Source organism: Lycorma delicatula, chromosome 12 (assembly GCF_047948215.1).
Source record: "Lycorma delicatula isolate Av1 chromosome 12, ASM4794821v1, whole genome shotgun sequence".
Classification (NCBI taxonomy): Eukaryota; Metazoa; Arthropoda; class Insecta; order Hemiptera; family Fulgoridae; genus Lycorma; species Lycorma delicatula.
In genome coordinates, this window is record NC_134466.1 from 12,045,943 (window position 1) to 12,067,399 (window position 21,457).

The window sequence follows — 21,457 nt, forward strand, 5'->3', positions numbered from 1 at the left end:
CCTATGTCAATTGTTGACATTTTATGGAACTTCTATTTCATAAAAGCTTCTTGTTCAACGTTATGGCAACCAATGTAAATATCTTTCACAATAGAAGTCTCCTTATTTTCTGCCATACCTAATGTAAATTATTAAAACTTTGAACAGCTTCGTTTTATAAAAAGAGACGAATTCCATGAGGTCAAGCAGAAGCAGCTTCTTCTTTACTGACAAATCTTGATTCAGTTAATGCCAATTCATCCAAGTTCAGTTGTTTTCAGTTTCCAATATTTTATAAGTGCTCTGGATAAAATAACATTTGCTTGCCACATAATCTCAGAAAATTCATATAATTTCAAATTACACCATGCTGTTAGCCCCATCATTTTGCATTTTATTTCTTTGTAAATCACTGTTGTTTTGACTGGAGGAAATTCTCTCAAAATCACCAATTAATATTACATCAAAAGATTTTGTAAAATTACTGGTAATTTGCTTAAGATGTAAATCAATCTGCTCTAGAAGTTCTTCACCAGTCATACTTACTTCTTCAATTATTATTGTTCTGACATATTTAAATAATGACCTGTATTGATTTTCAACTTCTCTACTCAGTGATAATTTTGAAAGAGGTATTTTCAAAACTGTCTGAAGATAGCTCTATCTATTGTTACAGTTGCTTTTCCTGTTGATGCACAGTACCCATCACCAAAAAAAAATTGTACATTTCCATTATAAGTTCTATAATGAAAGGTTTACCACATTCGGCTAATGAAGAAAATCTATAAAAGACTATATTATCATTAAAAAATAATTTGTTGAATGCAATAGCAGAGCTTTGTTTTAAGCAATTACGCTAATTCGTTTAGAGTAGATAATCAAAGATCACTATTTATTTTTCAATTCAGATTGAAATAAATTTCATCTCCACTAATACTTCAACTTTTTCACTTGAAAAAGAATGAAGTAAAGAAAATTTTTTTGAATGAAAAGAATGGTTTCTATTTCTCACTTATATTTGTTAAAATCAATGGCCATATTGTAGTTTCAATACCTAATTATCCTTTCGGCTCATTCCTTTCAACAAATTCTCTAGTTGAATCCCTAGCCATGTGAGAATTCTGGGTAATGAACGTGCAGATTCTGGTTTTAAAGATGCATATAGCCAACCACCTTTCACTACTCGAGTTACAACTAACAATTTTATTAATCCCACTTTGAAGAAAGTGGCAAGGTGACTGGACGTCTACAGCATATAATAAACTCCGACACATCAAAGATACGGTGTTACCTTGGGACTCTTCATGTAGAAAGATTCATCAAGAATCTTTGCTCATCAAGAATTTGCTCCTGTGCAAATTGTGATTAGGACATGGTGGAGCTACTGACAGATACCTGATGTCAGCAAAAGGTGCACCATTATGAATCTGATGCGACTGACGCTTGACTGTGCAACACATCCTTGTGGACTGTGTATGTTATGTAGCTTTACATCAAATTTAAATCGCCAAGGGACATACGGCGCATCCTAGGAAATAACAAAAATGTACTAGACCCGGTATTGTTACTTCTAAAAGGAATTAATATATTTAATAATATACCCATCACAAATTTTGATATTATTCTGTTATTCATGTTATATATATTATCCCAGTTGTTGCATTACTTTTACTATTTCAGTTTTATTCCTATTATTATCATAGTTTTCATCATAGTTTTAACCCTGTTTTACAAATATTTTAATATCCAAGAAGGAACCTCTTTTATTATTTTGACCTGGGTGGTAACAAAAAGAATTTTCTGCCCCCCCCCCCTCCCCAAACAGTCTTCATTCCATTTTTATCTATTTAGGTACGAAATGTGCTACTGTAATATCCTCTTAAGTATTCTGGTAGTTTCTTGTATTTATCAAAGTAGTTTTCTGTTCAAACAGCACAGTCATTCTCTAATTCTCTCAACTATTTCATAGATTTTTTTATTCTCTGATGTTCAAATGGCCTTACTGTTGGAATATATATATGATGATTATTGAAGTTTTTGAGATAGACTTCGATAGTAAATACCATGCACACAGCTTCTTGAATTGTGATCTCTGTATCATTTAGTATATTCACATTTATGAGTTTTGTTACCGCAATGATAACAAGTTCCAAATGTTTATCATTGTTGTGACTTGCTCCTCTATTTGTTTTGTTTACATATTTTACTACACAGCCTACACATGAATATATTCTTCTGAAATGAATAGAAAGTCTGTATTGGATTTAATAATATTAAATATTAATGGATTGAAAGGATTATACCACTTTTCTGAAGGTTCTCGTTTTACAAAAGCTTTTGGTTTATTTATCTTTGTTCTGACAATATTGCAATATTCTTCACCTGAATTTATACCATTATGATTGTAAAAGTCATTCATGTTTACAAAATGTTTATTTTCCAATCGTATTCTCAATTACGTATAGTGTTCCAATAACTGATGAATCCTTCTTCTGTCAGGGTCTTTATTGTTAAGAGTGTTTTTATCATGAAGTGTAATTTTGATGCTGTCGTTTCGTAATATAATTTGTTATTCAATTTGTGTAACAGTTTTACCAAATCTGACTATCCCACTTTGTTAGTACTTATTTTGAAAAATACATATTATTTTGACTTTTGAATGTTTTCAGTTGTGATTAATTGATTGAAAATGGTGAATGTAAAAAAAATGTTCATCCATTGGACATTTTGTTCAGTTTGTAATTTAAAATTAATAATTCATTATATGTTTCTTAAGAAAAATGAGGTTATTTGTCAAGTAAATCCTTATTTATGGTTTATTATCCAATTTAGAGAATATTGTTTAATTTCTAAGTTAGTTAATGAGTTAGGAACTTATTTTAAAAATAAAAATAAATTAGCCCCCCATAGACCCCCATCTATACAATCAATAAATTCTTCCATTCCTCTAACAATTTTTTTTTTATGACAGGTAAAGTCGAAGCTTTATTAAATTAAGTATCTGCTTAATTTTTTTTCTTTTTACTTTGTTTTTATGAAATATGATGCCATATAAGAGACCCAAGTAAAAAAGAAGTCTGTTGGACAGCATCTGAATTGTAAGGTTGATGTAGCGTAACCTCCACTCTAATTTTTCAGTGCTTTCAAGCATTATGTGGTTATATTTATGTTATAAATTACTAATAGTTTGTTTTCTAAATATTTTTCAGAACATTTAAAAAGTAAAATTAGTATCGTAGGTAGTCCAAAAGTTGTAGACAATAAAACATTTTATAATATAGGTAATGTGACGTTCACTATTATTAAAACTCATGGAGTTAAGATACGAATTTGTAAATGGAGTGATGAAAAGACAATTAAAGGTAGGTATATTATATTTTGGATGTTAATTTTATTTTTTGCCTTATTCTATGTGTTTATCTACAAAAATTTGAAATAATTTGTGATCTTTTATTATTGACAGTTGACCTATAAAATAAGAAGGAATATTTTTTTTTCTTTGATACCGAGTAAATGATCTAAAAACTACTGAAATTTTTTTCATCGTTTTAAATATAATATTAACTTTTTCTTCAGATATATGCAGCATAATAAACAACTTACAAATATTCATAAAGATTAGCATAAAAAAATAATATTTACATTCTTTAATTAAAAATTTAAAAAAAAATCATGATTCACTATATAAAGAGCACTGGGAAAATTTTGCATTACAATGGAATGGTTCATCACTGGTGATTACAAGTTAGCAAATGTTTAGACAGGTCCCAACCTGCATTGTAGCCACTCCAGTTATTCTACAATGACTGGAGTATCATTTGCTTTTTCTCTGTTTAGTGAAAAGATGTCATCTTGATGAAAAACTGAATATAGGGCAAGTTTGCATGTCTGTTAAGTGTTGATCAGTGTTTAGAGAAAATGACTCCTGAGCTTGGAGAGGATTGGTGTACAACATTATTTAGGTGGACCAAACATTTGAAAGAGGAAATTTTTGCTTTGAGGACTCTGCAAGATCAGGTCAACCATCATCATTTGTGACTGAAGGGAAACATTGCTGTAGTACGAAAAATGCTTGAAATAGACAGACATGTGACATGTCACCAAATAGAGGTGTCCTTGGGAATTAATTCACTGGCAGTTAATGCTATTCTGTAAGATCATCTCCAAGTTAGAAAGTTTTGTACCCATTCAGTGTCACAGACCTTGAAAATATGATCAGATGACACGTGGTGATTCATAGTGCTGTGATATACTGAAAAAGTTTGAAAATGGGAAATCTCCATATAGTGACAGCTGAAAAAACTTGGCTGTACTGTTATGATGTCCTAACCAAGGCTTAGAATGAAGTGTGAGTGATCGAAGATGTGAAGACTCATGTTCCTGTTCAAGAATCCAGATCGGTGAAGAAGAGAATGGTGGTCTGTATTTTTTAGTGTGATAGGAGTTTTAGAGCAAGTTGTTGGAAATTCAAAAGACAGTTACAGGGTAGTAGTAGTATACCAAGGAATGCCTGCTTAAATTTATTAAAACTATCAAGAACCTGTGGCCAAACTCAAGGATGGAAACAGAATTTATTCATCATGATAATGCTCCAGTACACTGCTCCAAAGTTTGCACCCAGAATTTGGCCAGCAGTGGGATAAAACTGTTAGAGCACCTTCCTTACAGTCCTCACTTTGCTCCATGTTACTTCGTGCAATTCCCCCAGATAAAGAATTTTACTAGCATGATGACTTCCTAAAGACTTGGGAAGATAATCAAAATCTTTGACCAAATCTGCCAAATCTTTGACGAAAAGTTTCTTTCAAGACTGATTTCGAAGGATGGAGAAGTGTATAATATGTGAAGGAAATTATTACTGTGATCAAATCTCATGCTCGGTAAAAAAATAGATGGCTCTATATTTATGTAATCAGGAATTTCTTAACCCATCTAGTGTTTGTTCATGAGAAAAAAGTTATTTTGATGAATTTTCCAATTGCCATTTTCCCAAAGGTGTTATCTCTTACAATGAACAGCATCTCTTAGCCAATGAAGAACAGTTATGTAGTATTGTTTACTGACAGTTCATCCATAACTTGTAAGTACCGATGAGCTCCTTGAGTGTTGTTTTAGGTTAGATTGCCTAACCAATATTTAGTGAGCTGATTGGTATTTATGTTTTTGTTTTATCATTAGTTATTTATTTATCCAATTTGGATACTATTGTGACTGACAGTGAAATTATTAATTATTTGGACGAATTAGATTTAGATAACAATTTTGAAACAGATATTGAAGATGATGATGATGACAATGCTTTATGTGTAAATGTAAGTAATCCAAGTGAAAACAATGAAACTATCTTTGAGACTAGACAGAATACTAATAATATGTTTGACTTAGTTTTCGATGAAGAAATTACTAGAATTAGAGAGGTTGTACCTGAGAATATATCAGATAAAAATTATAAAAATAAAAAAGTTGACAGTAAATGTAGTGCTAAAAAACGTAGGCCTAAAAGTAAAACTGTAAAAGAACCAACTGAAGAAGAAATACATAGAAAATGGTGTAAACAACAAAAAGCAACTGTCATATCAGATTATTCCTTGCCAACAGGTGTTGATTGTAATTTGTTATGCATTGCAATATGGGTACTGAGATTTTTATTGAGATCGTTCGTGAAACTCTTGAAAATATTGTTTATCAAAGTAACCTTTATGCCACCCAGTGGAATAAAAAATTGAGCCTGTCACTAAAAAATTCCATGTGTTTCTGGGTACAAATATGATCATGGGCTACAATATTTTACAGCCACGGAAGGACTACTGGAGTTGTGTCCAAGATTTACATAACCCAGAAATAGCAAATGCAATGTCAAGAAATAGATTTGATGCTATTTTGTGTAACCTCCATGTTAATGACAATTCAACCATTTCCAATAACAGCAAAGATAAACTTTTCAAAATTAGATCCATGATTCAAACACTAAATAATAAATTTGCAGTTTCATACAGTGGTACAAGGCAATTAACTGTTGATGAAACAATGATACATTTCAAGGGTTGCACCCCAGTCTGAAACAATACAACCCAATGAAACCAATTGAGCGTGGATTCAAAATACGGATCATTGGTGATATGAAGGGCTATGTAAAAAAATTTAGAATATATCAGGGAAAAGACGATACACTGCAAGAAGAATTTGAACATTTTTCATTGTGTAAACATGTAGTTTTACATCTTTCGAAAGAAGAATGAGGAAAATCAAGAATTATTATTTTCATTAATTTTTGACAACATTGACCTTATTAGAAAAACTCAAAACTAAAAATACATTAGCTTGTGGAACAATTAGAATAAATAGGAAGAGTGTACCAAGTGATATGGTACACGATAATGAAATGGAAAGGGGTGATAGTGACTATAGAATTTCATGTAATGGTATAAGTTTTTACAAATGGAAAGATACTAAAGTAGTTGCCTTTGCTTCAAACTATCACGGTTCTGAAATTAGTAAAGTGAGTAGAAAATCCCATGATGGGAAAAAACTAGATGTTTCTGCTCCACTAGTAGCTGCAGACTTCAATTCATATATGGGGGGAATTGATCTCGTTGATCGACTACATAAAGTTTATGGAATTAATCGCAGGTGCAAGAAGTGGTGGCACAGATTATTTTGGGGTTTATTGGAAATTGTGTTCATTAATTCTTATTTAATATTCAGTGAAATAAATGGTGTGTGAGTGTATATGTTTTTCCTCAAATCAGTTTTGTAGCTACTGTTGGGCTAGGCGCGCGCACATGTGTGTGTGTAAGAAAATGCAATTACTGATATCGGCTTACTAGGCCTGACAAGCTGCAGATGTAGTGCGGTGTAACTGTAATGCAAATGTACCAGTAAACATGCAGTCTGGAACAGACTCAGGTCGACCACTCCGGAAACATGTGGTTATATAAATAAATAAAATATTTGATTTTAAGAATGATCTGTTTACTTTAAATAAATTAATCTAGTCATTTTATTTTAGAATGACACAAATCTTTCATTAATGAATAACACAATATTTGATATGAATCTCAATAAAACAATTCAATATTTTACCATTCTTTAAAAATAAAAAATCCTTCATTATTGATAACTTATACTTACTCAATACATAGTTCAGGATATTAAGTAATGACTGTCTTTCACTATTCATTTAATGAATTTGAATTGTTAATCAGTGATTCAACAACCTTCAGTTTTTTAAACCAAATATTTTGCTGTCATTGTAATACTGCACTTAAGGCAGCACTATATAAATGATATGATACTAGAGTAATTTTATATGCTAGATTATATTTGAGTATTTGTGGATAATATTTCCCATTATTTTTATTATTATTTTACTCATTTTATTTTTGATGTTTTATTTTGCAGCAAATGAATTTAATAAATTGGTCAATAAAAAATGGGAGACTTTATTTAAACCATTTTTGGAACAAGCCATTCAAGATGTACTACTTGGTTTGTTTAATAAAGTTTTTACCAGCCATTCATATGAAAAAATTTTTCCTACTGTTAAGTTATTAAGTGAATAAATAATATTGTTTAAGAAAGAAAATATTATGTAATCACATATTAATAAACAAAAAATAAATAGATGAATGTACAGATATATGTAATAAAAACTGTTCAGTTAAAAAACAATTAAAATATTATTAATAATATTTTTAAATGCAAATTACCTTCTTTTTTTTTAATTCACCTGTTTTATTCATTTCTTAGAAAATAAGCAATAAGAAGTTTCACAGTTTTAATTCATATCCATACAAATTTTATAAAAATAATGATATCTCGTTGCAGTTAAGTTAAATAGTTTTTTTTTTTATTAAATTCTATTTACCACATGTTTATTTTAAGATGGCTTCTTATGATGGCTAATATCTATTAGGTTATGCAAAATTGATAAGATTATAGTTGAACACACTTATGACCTTATTAATTGATTCGACTTAAAATAGCAAAAAACAGTAAATAAATTTACTCATTGAATTTCTTTCGGAACATTAGGTTTTTCATTTACAAATATGAAATATTCATTACTTCCTCATTCTACACATTATCCATCCATTATGCTTTCTTCATAACTACAACTCAAAAGCCTAAATCCATCGTCCATGCTCCACTACTATGCATGACATTTGACTAACCTTATAGTTTTCTAATACCAGCAGGTTCTTACTAAATCCAAATTTTCCCAAGGTGTCCTATGTCAAATTCTAATGAGTACATTATGCTAAACAGCAAATAATTTTATACAGGTGTTGGGTAAAAAATAAATAAACAAATTAAACTAATTACAGTTATTAGTGCAATAGATGAGCTTGTTGATTGCCACACATTTTTTTTTAAATTATGGAATTAAACTAGACACAACCACCCTCATTTCCTTCTTTGTTTTTCATGCCATATTAGATTTTATCATAACTGCCAAAAACCCAGCTTTGCGCAAATAAGTAACTCACTGATAGTTTTTCTTGTTTACTAGAATTACTCATGGCATCACCTTAATTGTATCAAACTTAATTCACACTGGCAATTTGCTCCTTCACTGCCCTTCTCGCAGACTCCCCTCACAGAACTCATCTCGCAAACTGACATTGCAGACTCCTTTCGCAGAACTGACATAATGTCTCACTGGACTGCTGCACAGAACTGATTTTTGACTAGTCTTCTCAGGAGTATTTATACTCTTATATTCTTTGCCTGCCGGACCGGACCAACTCAAGGTGTGAGAACGATTGACCAAGCCCTTTCGTTCCCATGCATTTCTTGCCTTGGTCCGATAACTCTTCTCACAGTACAAACATTTGTTCATTGTGTGTCAGTGGGCAGTATTACAGGTAACAGACCTGTTACCTTTACTAGAAGGGTTTCTTTCAGGCCCTTTCTAAATTCTTCCCATTATTATATTTTCTATTACTCTCTTCTTAACTGGTAGGAATCTGTTATTCAGCTCTGCTACACTGATCTTGTTACAATATTATACTTGTATTCAAAGTTATCTCACGTAGTCTAGTAGAAAAGAAAAAAGTGATGATGTAATGAAAATTTCATGGTATGAGCATTCATTTTTGGTTACTTTTTAATGAATCTGTGAGTGCAAGTCCAGAGAATGATCAGTGGTGGTAGTATTGTACAGAAGGTTACACCCTTCACACTTTTATACTACTTGTAGGTAGTGCATGTATTTGTACATATCTGTTGCCTTGCAATACTTTGGATGCTGATCTAGGACATTAATATAGGTAAAAGAGATCCTGTAAATATAGTCTATAAATCATTTGTTTTCCAGTACCTGTTTTCTGCTCCAAGGGTAAAATCAAAGAGAAATACTGAAATATTTGAAACACAAGTTAAAGGGCAAATGTGGTTTGGTTTCAGGTTTATCAACCAAACACTTAAATAAAACAGGTCCTAGAATATCATAACCAGCAGTTTCTGAGAAAACTTCTGAAAACAAAGCCCAAAAATTGAAGTCGGAAAACTTTTATTGGTAATTAAAAAAAAATTTCTACAGTACTAAATATTACATGAGATAGACTGGATGTGCCTTCAGTCATTGGTACAATGATCACATAGAAGTACTACATATATTAGAAGCAACCTTTGTAAATCATCTCATAGAAATTGGATTTATATAAAGATGTTAACCTCAAGATGCAATTTTCACATGTAGCAAGTAAAAGTAAAAAACTCAATTCTCTCAATCATTAAGAAATTGACATGTCAAACTTGACAAAAACAATCTTCAATACGGCACAATCATCATATTGAAACATTGCCTGGGTTTTGAATCGTTTTCCTTTAAGAAGAATTTTAAGCTTTGGAAAGAGCCAAAAATGACAGAGGCTATGCCAGGTGAGTAGGGAGGCTGCTGAAGTTGCTAAATCCCATGTTTTGGCAAGAATTTCTGGATCAGTTGTGATGCGTGGGCTGAAGCATTGTTGTGATGAATTTTTATTTTTCCAAAGCTGTAATCTCTTGTATTGAACAGATTTCAAAGACCAGTTATGTTGTACTCTTTATTGAAAGTTTGTCTTTGAGGAGCATACTCACAATTAACCAAGTCTTGATAATAAAAAAAAAACTGTCAACATGGCCTTCATGCTGTTGTGAAAATAATTCCAACAACCTTTCAGCCCATGCATCACAACTTATTAAGAGATTCTTGGCAGTACATGAAATCAAACAACTTTAACATGCAACTTACTCACCAGATATGGCTTACTGTGAGTTTTCCTTTTTCCTAAGCTTAAAGGAAAGATTTGAAAACAGAGAAGAGATAAAAAGAAATGCAACAAGGAGTTGTATGGTGCTCACTAAAAATGACTGAGAAATACTTTCAACAGTGGAATCATAGCTGGGATAAATGTGTTACATCAGAAGGGAACAAATCATTGAACTGAAAGGTTAAGTATTTCTGTTCTTATTAGCCAAGGTTGGATACATTTTGTTTATCTCATGTAGATTTAGTTAATTCCTGAGCTCTTAAGATTTTACAATTTTTAAGTAAACTTAATAGCTCCTCATTCAACAATGAAATATTCTGTTAAATTTATCTTGTAATTTTTAATTATTTTTATTCTTCAGGAAGTCTTTACTAAATGAAACATTAAACAAATTCAGGAGCCTTGTTTAAACAATAAAAGTGGTACCTGCAAACAGTGAAATTAATCGTTATTATTTTTATTGGTATTATCATTATCACTTGTTCTTGGACAATTCTATTTGCAATCAGACTGTTTATTTAAAAATCATTTGATGAATTTCTGTTTCAATTTGGATGTTTAAAGTAGTCAGAGAAATTCATATATTTTGTATTACGAACGTTTTGAATGTACAATGAATCTTAATAAAGACATAAAACTGCATCTGGTTTAAATATGTAGCGCCACATTTTAAACATGAATGATTCTTTAGCGTTGTAAAACATTTAATTAAAATACTAGTTCACTACCCACTACCCATCGATCTAATCGATCAACTCGTTAACATACAAGCCACCAAATGGGAAGTTGGTAAACTGACGCTGTCGTCCTGTGAGAAACCTTTTGTGGATTTTGTTTTATAGAAAAATGGATATTGGAGAACTTCTTTCGTATAAGGTCTGAACGCTTAATATTTATTTTTGTACGTTCTATGATTTTCTTTTTTCTGATTTAACAAAAATCTTAAGATTTATTAGTTAAATTAATATTGAATTTTTTTATTCTACTTATAAATAATGTAATATAATATAAATTAATTATAAAGTTACACTTAGTGATGAAACACTTATTAAATCGAGTATATATGTTATATGGAAAAATTGATTAAAAACATTTGTTAAATTACGAAACATAAATGTATGTAACTAGGTTATGTACTGTTAAATACATTTTTAATTTTTTTGGTTGTTTAAAGTTATATCAATCAGACGGTACATTGAAGAAATATAGTTCCAACCGTGAAGATTTGTTAAAAACCCACCTTAGATTGCTTTTTTTTTCACTACTATGATGTACACAATTTTGAAATTTATAGTTCAATCAGTTTGAAAGAAATGCATTGCATCAGGATGCTTTGGGTTCATATCTTTTCATAACTTAGTTTAAATGTATTTAGACTGCTGATTATTTATTTTAAATATAATTATGAAATAAAATTTTGACTTTAGTCATAAGACATGTAAAAGTTTGTCATTCTTTTGTCCACCAAGTTGAATCGCTTTGTATTATTTTTGGAGATATAGCAGTCTAGCTTGTGATAATTATTACTTAATATATTGGGTTTTGTTTGTCTAATATCTGTAGGTGTCTTTTTTATGCATTGGCAAGAATATTTGTTTACCATGACTTAAGTGAATGTGATTTTGTTTTTTTTTTTCATAATCTATTTTAACATTTTCCAAAATGTATTTTATTACACACACCTCTGTATAGTCCTTATCTTAAACAGAGTCAAGATATGTGATCCAGAATAACTGTTTTAAGTTAACGTTGTTTACTTAATAGTCATTTAATGCCATTTAAAAGTTTGGTACTTACGTATTAACGTAACAACAGCTACAGCTTTATTTAAAAACAAAGTTGTCAATCGGATTTCGGTGGAAAATGGGCAGATATAGAGTTTAACATAGACTCAAAACAGTCCTTTATTAATTTTAAGAAATGGTTATTTTTATTTTATTTTATAAATATAATTTAACCAAACTTAACTCACGCTCGCTTCGCTCGCTAACCTTGGTTAATTATCACTGTAATTTATTACGATGAAGTTTATTATTGCAATTATTTATTAATTAATTAATAATTACTGAATTTATTAAATAAATACTCAAAACATTACGGTGTTAATTAGTCAAGGTTAGCGAGCGTAGGTTAAGTTTGGTTAAATTATATTTATAAAATAAATAAATATAAATAACCATTTCTTAAAATTAATAAAGAGACTCAATTTTAAATAAAGCTGTAGCTGCAGTGGCGTTAATACGTAATTACCAATAGTTATTTATTTTATAAATATATAACCAAACTTAACCTACGCTCGCTAACCTTGACTAATTAAGAGGAGTGTTTTGATTATTTAAATAATAAGTAATTGCAATAATTACTGAATTTATTAAATAAATACTCAAAAAATTACAGTGTTAATTAGTCAAGGTTAGCAAGCGTAGGTTAAGTTTGGTTAAATTATATTTATAAAATAAATAAATATAAATAACCATTTATTAAAATTAATAAAGAGACTTCATTTTCCACCGAAATCCGATTGACTACTTTGTTTTTAAATAAAGCTGTAGCTGCGGTGGCATTAATACATAAGTACCAAAATCTTTTAATCCAAGAATAGAAAGTTTGATGCCATTAATGTGTTAATTTTGAATTGAATTTTTCTAGTGAAGAACTTTTTGACATTTTACAGTCTTTTTAGTGTCGTTTTCCAGAAATTGTACTCATAAATCATTTTATACTTTTACAGCTAATTTTTTTATTTTTACATGACTGCCCAAAAAAAGAAGTGTAATATGTATTTAGGGTGTTTATATATATGCCCAGTGGTTGAATCGATTTAGATGTATGATCCCATGTTGGAAACCGTGTTTTACTGGGTGTGCCATGGGTTATATATATAATGTGTTTTTTAATTTTTTAAATTTATTTCTTGTTATCTAAAGAAAATAAACATATGTTATTTGATTTTTATAATTCATTTTAAAAATCACTGTATCTGTTTCAGTACATTAAAGCTAAAAGCCATCTTGTAGTATTCTGTTAGTATGACTTGAGCAAGGTACTGTGTTCTGAACAGCTGTTGTGATTCTTTAAATTATTTTGTGAAAATCAAAAACCATTTTATTTTTTTTTTTTATGATGGATTTTCATCAACTGCTTCATACATCAATTAATTTCTACAAAAATAACTATCTACATTAGTTAATCTGCCGTTTAATATTTTATAGTTTGGTTTTATGGTGATTATAACCTTTCTAGTTATTTAATCAGCAATTATTTACAATTAGGAACTCACCTCCAATTTTGATGAAACTTGCAATATACCTTATTTAGCACCTAAGTCATTCATTGTAATTGTAATTTTATATCGGAAATTCCTTTCACCCAAGTTATGTTCTTCATAAGTTGCACAGTACCCTCAACAAAAATTTCATTATTCAACACTATTTTAGTGTAAAATATATTATTTTTGGACTAAATAATTTGGTTTGTTAATTTTAAAATCTAAGAATGAGATTAGATTTACTTAAAACTAAATTAAATTAGGTAAAGTTAAATGCAATTTACATTATTTACAGAGTAAATAGCTTGGTTTAAGTGAAATTTAATTGAGTGTAGTTAGATTTAGGTCAACCCATTGGGTTGGTCTAGTGGTGAACGCGTCTTCCCAAATCAGCTGATGTGGAAGTCAAGAGTTCCAGCATTCACGTCCTAGTAAAGTCAGTTATTTTTACACGGATTTGAATACTAGATCGTGGATGCCGGTGTTCTTTGGTGGTTGGGTTTCAATTAACCACACATCTCAGGAATAGTTGAACTGAGACTGTAGAAGACTTCACTTCATTTACACTGATACATATCATCCTCTGAAGTATTGTCTGAAAGTAATTACCCGACGCCAAACAGGACACTGAAAGAAGAAAAATTAGATTTATGTCAAGGTTAGGGTGGGTAAGTAATAGTTCCGTGTATTGAACTTCATATTATATTAACATAATCAAATGCTCACTTAAGTTGTTAACCTATTTAATTTCTTGTCTAATACCTCGTTGATCTTTATGGTAAAGTGGTAGCATCTCAGCCTTTCATTCAGAGGTCCTGGATTCAAATCCGATCAGGCATGACATTTTTCACATGCTACAAAATTCATTTATCATTCATCTGGTAACTGTAAGGGATGGAGTAAGCCTATTGTTAATATGTAAATAAATAAATAAATAACTTTAAATATTAAATTGATCAATTGGTAGGCTGAGTCTATAATAATTATATACTGTAACCAATTACTTAGTACAAAAATAATGCCTATTACACTTGTACAGTGTTGTTACAAAATTTTTGGTGAGAGTAATGTGTAACTTAAGAGGAATGTAACTCTGTTGAAAGGTGTTTCCAATGAAAAATTTCATTTGTAACGAATAACTTCGGTAATTACCTGTTTTAAAAATAAAAATTATAATGAACATATTTTACTTCCTCCTCGAAGATTGTATGACTTAATTATTATTTAAATGTAAACATTTTTTGGGTTGGTTGTGCAGTGAATTTGATATATTTCTTTTGTTTTAGCCTCCAAACACGCCAAAACGGCCACAACCCGACGAAGAAGCTGAAGATGATAATGAAACAGATTATGAAAGACAAAGAAAAATAAGGAAATTAGCAAAAGCTAAGCAGGCAGAATTAGAAAGACAAGAACGCTTTCGTTCGGAGCAGTTGCAAAGACAAAGGGAACTTGAACTACGGAAAGCGGAAGAGGAAAAGAAGGATGCTATTATGAGAGTTGTTGATAGCCATTTGGCTGAGGTGTATTTTTTTTTTTTATTATAGGTTTTAATATAACATCTAAATTCCTGCTAGCAATTAAACCTACAATTATTTAATCATTAGTAAGAAATATTATTCATTGACCTTTGAGCTATGTTAGTTTTTAATTTTATTATATTTAAAATCGGGGATATTACTGTAATTTTGTATGTTATTATTATATACACATATTTTTTTTTATGATGTATTTAAAGATAATTAAAAATTTTCATTTAGTAATGTACTGTATGATATGATTAGTAAAAATTTGAAAATATAAAATATTAATTTGAAAATAATATCATTAATAAAGTTTTTTGAAAATGGTATAAAGTTGAAGATACTTTATATAAAATTAAATGCTGTTCTGTAAATTTGTTTTAGGGTGAAGTTATGGATGAAACATCCTTAAAAAAGATAATTCTGTTATTTGAGAAAAGGGCTTTACGCAATCGTGAAATGAGGATAAAATTTCCAGATAATGCTGAAAAGTGAGTAATCTGGTATTATGATAAGGAAAATATTATTAATTCTGTTTAATTCATTTATCTCTACAGCCAAAAATATCTGGGTAGGATGGGTGACAGTTTATCAAATTAAATAAAGCATTTCTTCTATTGTAGAAGTTGCTGAAGTGGTAGGAATCTTTTATGACTTGTGTAAAACAGTTATGGGTATAAAAAAAAAAAAAAAAACAGTAAAATTTGTTACAAAACTGTTGAATTATCTACAAAAGCAACATCACAGAACAATTTCAATCAAGTTACTGATGATTCAGAATTACTCAAACATGTCATAACAGATGATGAAACATGGATGTACAGTTACGATATCGGAACGAAGGTCCAATCATCAGAATTAAAGCTTCCTGTAAAACCAAAAACAAAAAAAGCATGCCAAGTTTGATCAAATGTTAAGGTTTATTTTATTTTATTTTATTTTTTTATTACAATGATATTGTCTGTTATCAAATCGTACCCCAAAGCTGTCCAGTCAACAAAGTTTTTTCCTCCTGTTTAGCCTCTGGGAATCACCTTCAAGTATTACTTCAGAGGATGAATGTGGATGATATGTATGAGGGTAAGTGAAGGGTCTTGTACAGTCTCAGGTCAGCCATTTCTGAGATTTGTGGTTAATTGAAACCCAACCACCAAAGAACACCGGTATCCACGATCTAGTATTGAAATCTGTATAAAAGTGACTGCTTACTAGGATTTGAACGTTGGCTCTCTCTACTTTGAAATCAGCTGATTTGCGAAGATGCGTTCACCATTAGACCAATCCAGTGGGTTGGTCAACAAAGCTTATACTGTTTCTAAGCACTTTTACACCATTCATTTGTGGCAAATCAAAGATCAAAAAAGGGCAACTAATTCTTAGATTTTGTACCATGATAATGCTAGTAGTAAAAAAATTCCAAGATGTTTTAGTCAAGAATAACACCGTACTGTGCCACTGTATTCTCCAGAGATGGCTTTTTTTAAGAGCTCTTGAGACATGACTTCTTGATTTCAGTAATTAATAGAACTGTAGTCTAGGGTGCATCTGTTGTCATTCAAATTCTTATAAGTTCTGAATGTTTTATTATTATAAAATACCCCTTACAAAAATTTTCACTGTAATATAGGTTGCTTGTAAAATTTATATATATGCTTTTTTCTTTGAAATTTTAAAAATGTTATTGATACTTTCTTTCTATTGATTTCAATCTGGTTGATTTTCAACCATTGAATATTTTACATTGTTTAATAGTTAATTTTTAACTGTTTTTGAAATAGAATATATATAAAAACTTGGCTAAGATTTGTGAATATATTCTTATTGGTTTTTTTTTGTAAATTTTTATTTTATTTCCATTAAATATTTTTGTATACATAGTGTAAATATTATATTGCATGTTATATTAAAATTAATATATGCAGGTGTGATAAAGAATTTTTATCAGATTAACTTTACTTAATCTGCTATATTGATATTGTCTGTTGTGGTGTATAATTGAATAATTCTGAATCATCACCAGTGTCAGCTAACAATTGTTCTGAGATGCTGTTGTTAAAAATTAAAAAGTTTGGAACAAATTTTGCAGATACTTGTTTCATAGCCAAAATGTCAGTCAGAATTGTTTCAGCAAGCCATGAGAGAATCCACTTCTTCAGGAACTTCTTTGATAATGATATGACAATTATTAATCACAATGTCCTTTTTCATCAGTTGTTAATGTTTTATGACATCTCATCCTCTTGTCTTTACGGCCTTCTTGAAACTGTTGCGCCACTCATAAACTCTTGGTGTTGAGCTAATATGCTTGCCAAAAGCCTTCTCTAACATCTTTACTACCCAATTGCACTTTATTCCATTTTTAAAGGAAAATTTAATGTAAAACCTTTGTTCTATCCTTTTCAAACAAGGTTAGTTGCTCTTAATAAAATATGTCCTAATCACTCAGCTGCCAAATTTGAACTATAGATTTAATATGGTTGAAAATATTGATATTCATTATAGACAGTCCTGCCATAATCTGGGAAAAGGATATACTCAGTTGAAAAGACAGCGCACAGAATTAAAAAGTTCTTATAATTTTTTTGATTCCACCTTGTTCATTACTAAAATCAATTAAACCATGTGAGCAGTGAAATAGGAGGAAGATATTACCATATTTATTCATTCTTTATTTTCCAGTGGAAATGTTAACTGCATAACAAATACCGATAGTGTATTCAATTATATGGCAAAATTTGAAATTAAGTTTTTATTTTGCAATTCCCGTAATTTTTTTTAAGAATAGGGATATTTGTAAATGTACCTTCAAAAATATGTTACTATTAACAAATATAAAAATTATTTAAAATTTGTATTTTTTATATTGCTTTATTCCTTTTGTGTAAAATATTACCTACCAAATTCTCACCTTTCTGATGTAACTTCTTATATATATATTTTTTTTTGTGCTCTTCTACTCTTTTTTCGCTGTTTTATGTTTTCTCTGTCTACTTATATCAAAATTGTGTTTGGATGAAAGCTCTCCTGATTTGAGCTTTCTGCTTTGTATGTTTTCTTTCTTGCATCCATGCTTTATAATTTTACATATTGCTTAAAAAAAAATTCTGCTCTTTTTAAATCATTTTTCTTTTTGTCACATTTCTGTACCTTAGTTTTTATTCTTGCCTGTGATAAAATCATTTTTCTCCCTTAGAAATAAATCTAGATCATTAATTTTGTCTAATTCATTCCTAATTCCAGCTAGGGTAATAGTATCATCAGCAAATATGAGGTCTGTAAATAAAGTAATGAGACTGATTCAGAGAAACCTTTTATTTATAATCCAATTATACTTGGTCTCTATCACCTTCATAATAGTTCCCTTGGGAAGCCACGCAGCGCTTCAAATGGTTTTCCCATTCTTCATAGCAGTGTTGGAACTCAGAAACCAGAATATTCTTCAGATGGTCAGTTACATTTTTTAAAAATGTTTTCTGTTGTTCCAAAATGATGTCTTTTGAGGTTTTTTTTAATGTATGGAACAGGACAAAGTTGCAGGGACTCAAGTCAGGGGAATAAGGTGGTTGAGGAACTACAGGAATGTCTTTCTTTGCCAAAAACTCATTAATTGAGAGTGCAGCTTGTCAAGGTGCATTGGCATGATGCAGAATCCAGTTGTCTGATTGCTGGTTTTACATGGGCAATTTTTTTCCGCAGTCTTTACAGAATTTCTAGGTAAACTTATTGATTTACAGTCTGTCCTGTAGACAAAAATTCCTAATGGACAATTGCTTTTTAAACCACTTAAAAACTTGGGCTCATGACAGAGCATCATTTCTATATGTCCTTCGCGATTTTGAAAAAGTTTCATTTTGAAAAATTTAGTACAAAACTTGATTGTACAACATTGCTCATAATTAGTAGCACTCATTTTTGTAACACACAATAAAACTTGTTTCATGAAAAGTTTGTTTACGTCTCACGTGGGAACATTAGACTAAAAATATTAGTACCTAATATAAATCAGCTGTTCATATAACTTTATGTTTACTAGTAACTTTACAGTGTTGTCACTTTGGCTGCCAAAAAACTAGTCTCATTGCTTTATTTACAGACCTTGTATGTTTATTTGTTGTCCTTTTATTGTTACTTTGATTTTAAATTTTCTTTATTTTTTTGTTACACTTCCAAACAAAGCAGTTCTGAAACTACAAGGATGAATCAAATATAAATGGTTACTTTTTTATAATAAATTTATTGATTGATAATATACATATACAATTCACCTTCTTCATTTCTCTATGTAGTCTGCACGATCTACAAACCTTTGCTAACAATTTGGAAGCTTGAATATTCCTTGTTCATAAAAAGTTTGAGTACGATTTGTCAATCAGTTGCACATGCACTCCTCGACGTCTTCATTGTTTTTGAATTTTTCCCCTCCTAGTGATTTTTTCAAGTGCACAAACAAAAAATAGTCACAGGGGACAAATCTGGACTGTAGTGGTCGAGGGATTCCCAGTGCATTTTTTCCAATTTATCCCTTGTCAAAATTGTGGTGCCTGCACACTATGGAGAAGGATGATGTCTCTGATTAGCATAGTCTTTTGTTTTGGTAGGTGGCTTTTGTTGACTGTAGCAGCAGGCAATAGTAAACTGCATTCACCGTTCATTGAGTGTGGAGAAAATCAATGAGTTTTTCAATATTTTTTACTCTCCTTGAGTAAAAAATATTGTTGCAAGATGCGCCGTTCTTGGCCAACCATCAGCCTATCTCAAAAAGTTGGCAAATAAACACACAACCTCACCTTGAGGATTGCCCCTTTTTAAAACAAAAATTACACATTAAATCTTTTAATAATAGCTCAATTAACTTCAAAACAGATTTACCAGTTTTACTATCTACAACTTCAAAATAACCCTTGTCATAAATCTTAGTGATTATAAATGGTCCCTTATACCTTGGACTCAGTTTTTTTGACACCTTATTTATCTTATACCATAAATAATCACAATCATTGTTATCAACTTTTATATTACATACTAATTTATTTTTATTACTAAGCATTACGAAAGGAATTTCAAATTCATTAATATTAACATGCTTTCTTTATAATTAATTATAACAGAATTATTATTACAGAAATTTACTCCCAGAATTACTTTAACATTTAAATTTTGTAATACAACCAAATCAATATCTTTTTCAAATAAACCAACATTTACTTTAAGAGTTACCTGTTTATTTGTAATTTGTTTTTTGGTACTCGTCGCTGTTATTATATTTAATTTTTCAATATTTATTTTATGATATTTTACATTATTAGCCTTTTCTAACAACTCTAAAAAACTCTTGTCGATAAAACATAATTGAGATCCAGAATCAACAAGACACTGAAAATTTTGAACTCCTACCGATACATTAATTTCAATTAATACAGACTCGGTTTCATTAAAAATGTTGTCCTCTTCAGTTTCCTTCAGAAGTACTTCAGGCATGTCAGAATAGTGTTTAAAGTTTTAAAACCTGTTTTCTCACCCTTTACATCAGATTTCATGGGTGGATCCTCATCTCTTGGCAAACTCTCTAATGGTTTTCCTGATGTACGTCTATTCTAATTGTATCGGGGTCATCATTCTTATTAGGATGGTTCGATTTTATTATTTTTTCGTTTGTTGACAAGATTTTTTCTTAGCCATGCACATGTTTGAAGTTTTATTTTGACTATTAGAACCTTCTTTATCATCATGGTTTCGTTTACAATTTGAATAGTTAGTGCCATTTTTTCTACCGGAGTACTTGTCCCCTCTATTATTATCATAACCTTTATTTCTATTCCTAAAATTTACATCATCATTTCTTTTATAAACATTAGACCTTTAAAAATTATAGTTACCTTTATACTCCCTATCTCTTGTATGTCCCTCACTATACTTAGGTTTATTGTCATTTTTATCATTTATTCTCTTATGTTCATTGCAATAAGGATACAAATGTGGATTGTCATCCGATATTCTTGAATTATAGTATTTATGCTAATTAGTGTTTTCATTATAGTTTAAATACTGTAATTCCGGTTGTAAGCTGTCTAATAATTTGGCAAACTCTAAAGCGGGTTTTACTTGTTGTGCTATTCTAACTCTGTTTATAATCGGATCAAAATGATTAGAAATAAGAACAACCAATTCTTCCTCTCCTACAGATGGTTCCAAAAATTTTCCCATATTATAATTTAAATGAAAATACTGACTCAAATTCATATAATTTCCTGATTTAAATTTTTCAAAATTTACTCCTGACTTCATTCTGTTTAACTACCGACCAAAATTTCTCTTTGAAATTGTCACAAAAATCCTGATAACTCCCTATCTGAGACTATGAACAAAAACCACAATCTTGTTTCTGAATTAGTTGAAAAAATGCTAGTCATTATTGAACATATCTGACTCCA

At 30.1% G+C, this 21,457-nt stretch overlaps 2 protein-coding genes across 4 annotated transcripts in view; both read left to right on the forward strand.

Annotated features, from left to right (window-relative positions):
* The window catches only part of LOC142333107 (uncharacterized), a 28,560-nt gene extending 20,984 nt beyond the window's left edge, over positions 1–7,576 (forward strand). For all 3 annotated transcript variants that reach the window (XM_075380023.1, XM_075380025.1, XM_075380024.1), the window contains exons 6-7: positions 3,189–3,341; positions 7,381–7,576. In XM_075380023.1, coding sequence (XP_075236138.1) covers positions 3,189–3,341; positions 7,381–7,541 — 314 coding nt within the window. In that variant the 3' untranslated portion in view covers positions 7,542–7,576. The remainder of the gene's footprint in view (positions 1–3,188; positions 3,342–7,380) is intronic.
* Positions 7,577–11,061: 3,485 nt separating this feature from the next.
* Positions 11,062–21,457, forward strand: part of LOC142333008 (beta-catenin-like protein 1) — a 47,203-nt gene continuing 36,807 nt past the window's right edge. Inside the window, exons 1-3 of the mRNA XM_075379776.1 lie at positions 11,062–11,111; positions 14,790–15,026; positions 15,411–15,517. Coding sequence (XP_075235891.1) covers positions 11,082–11,111; positions 14,790–15,026; positions 15,411–15,517 — 374 coding nt within the window. The 5' untranslated portion in view covers positions 11,062–11,081. The remainder of the gene's footprint in view (positions 11,112–14,789; positions 15,027–15,410; positions 15,518–21,457) is intronic.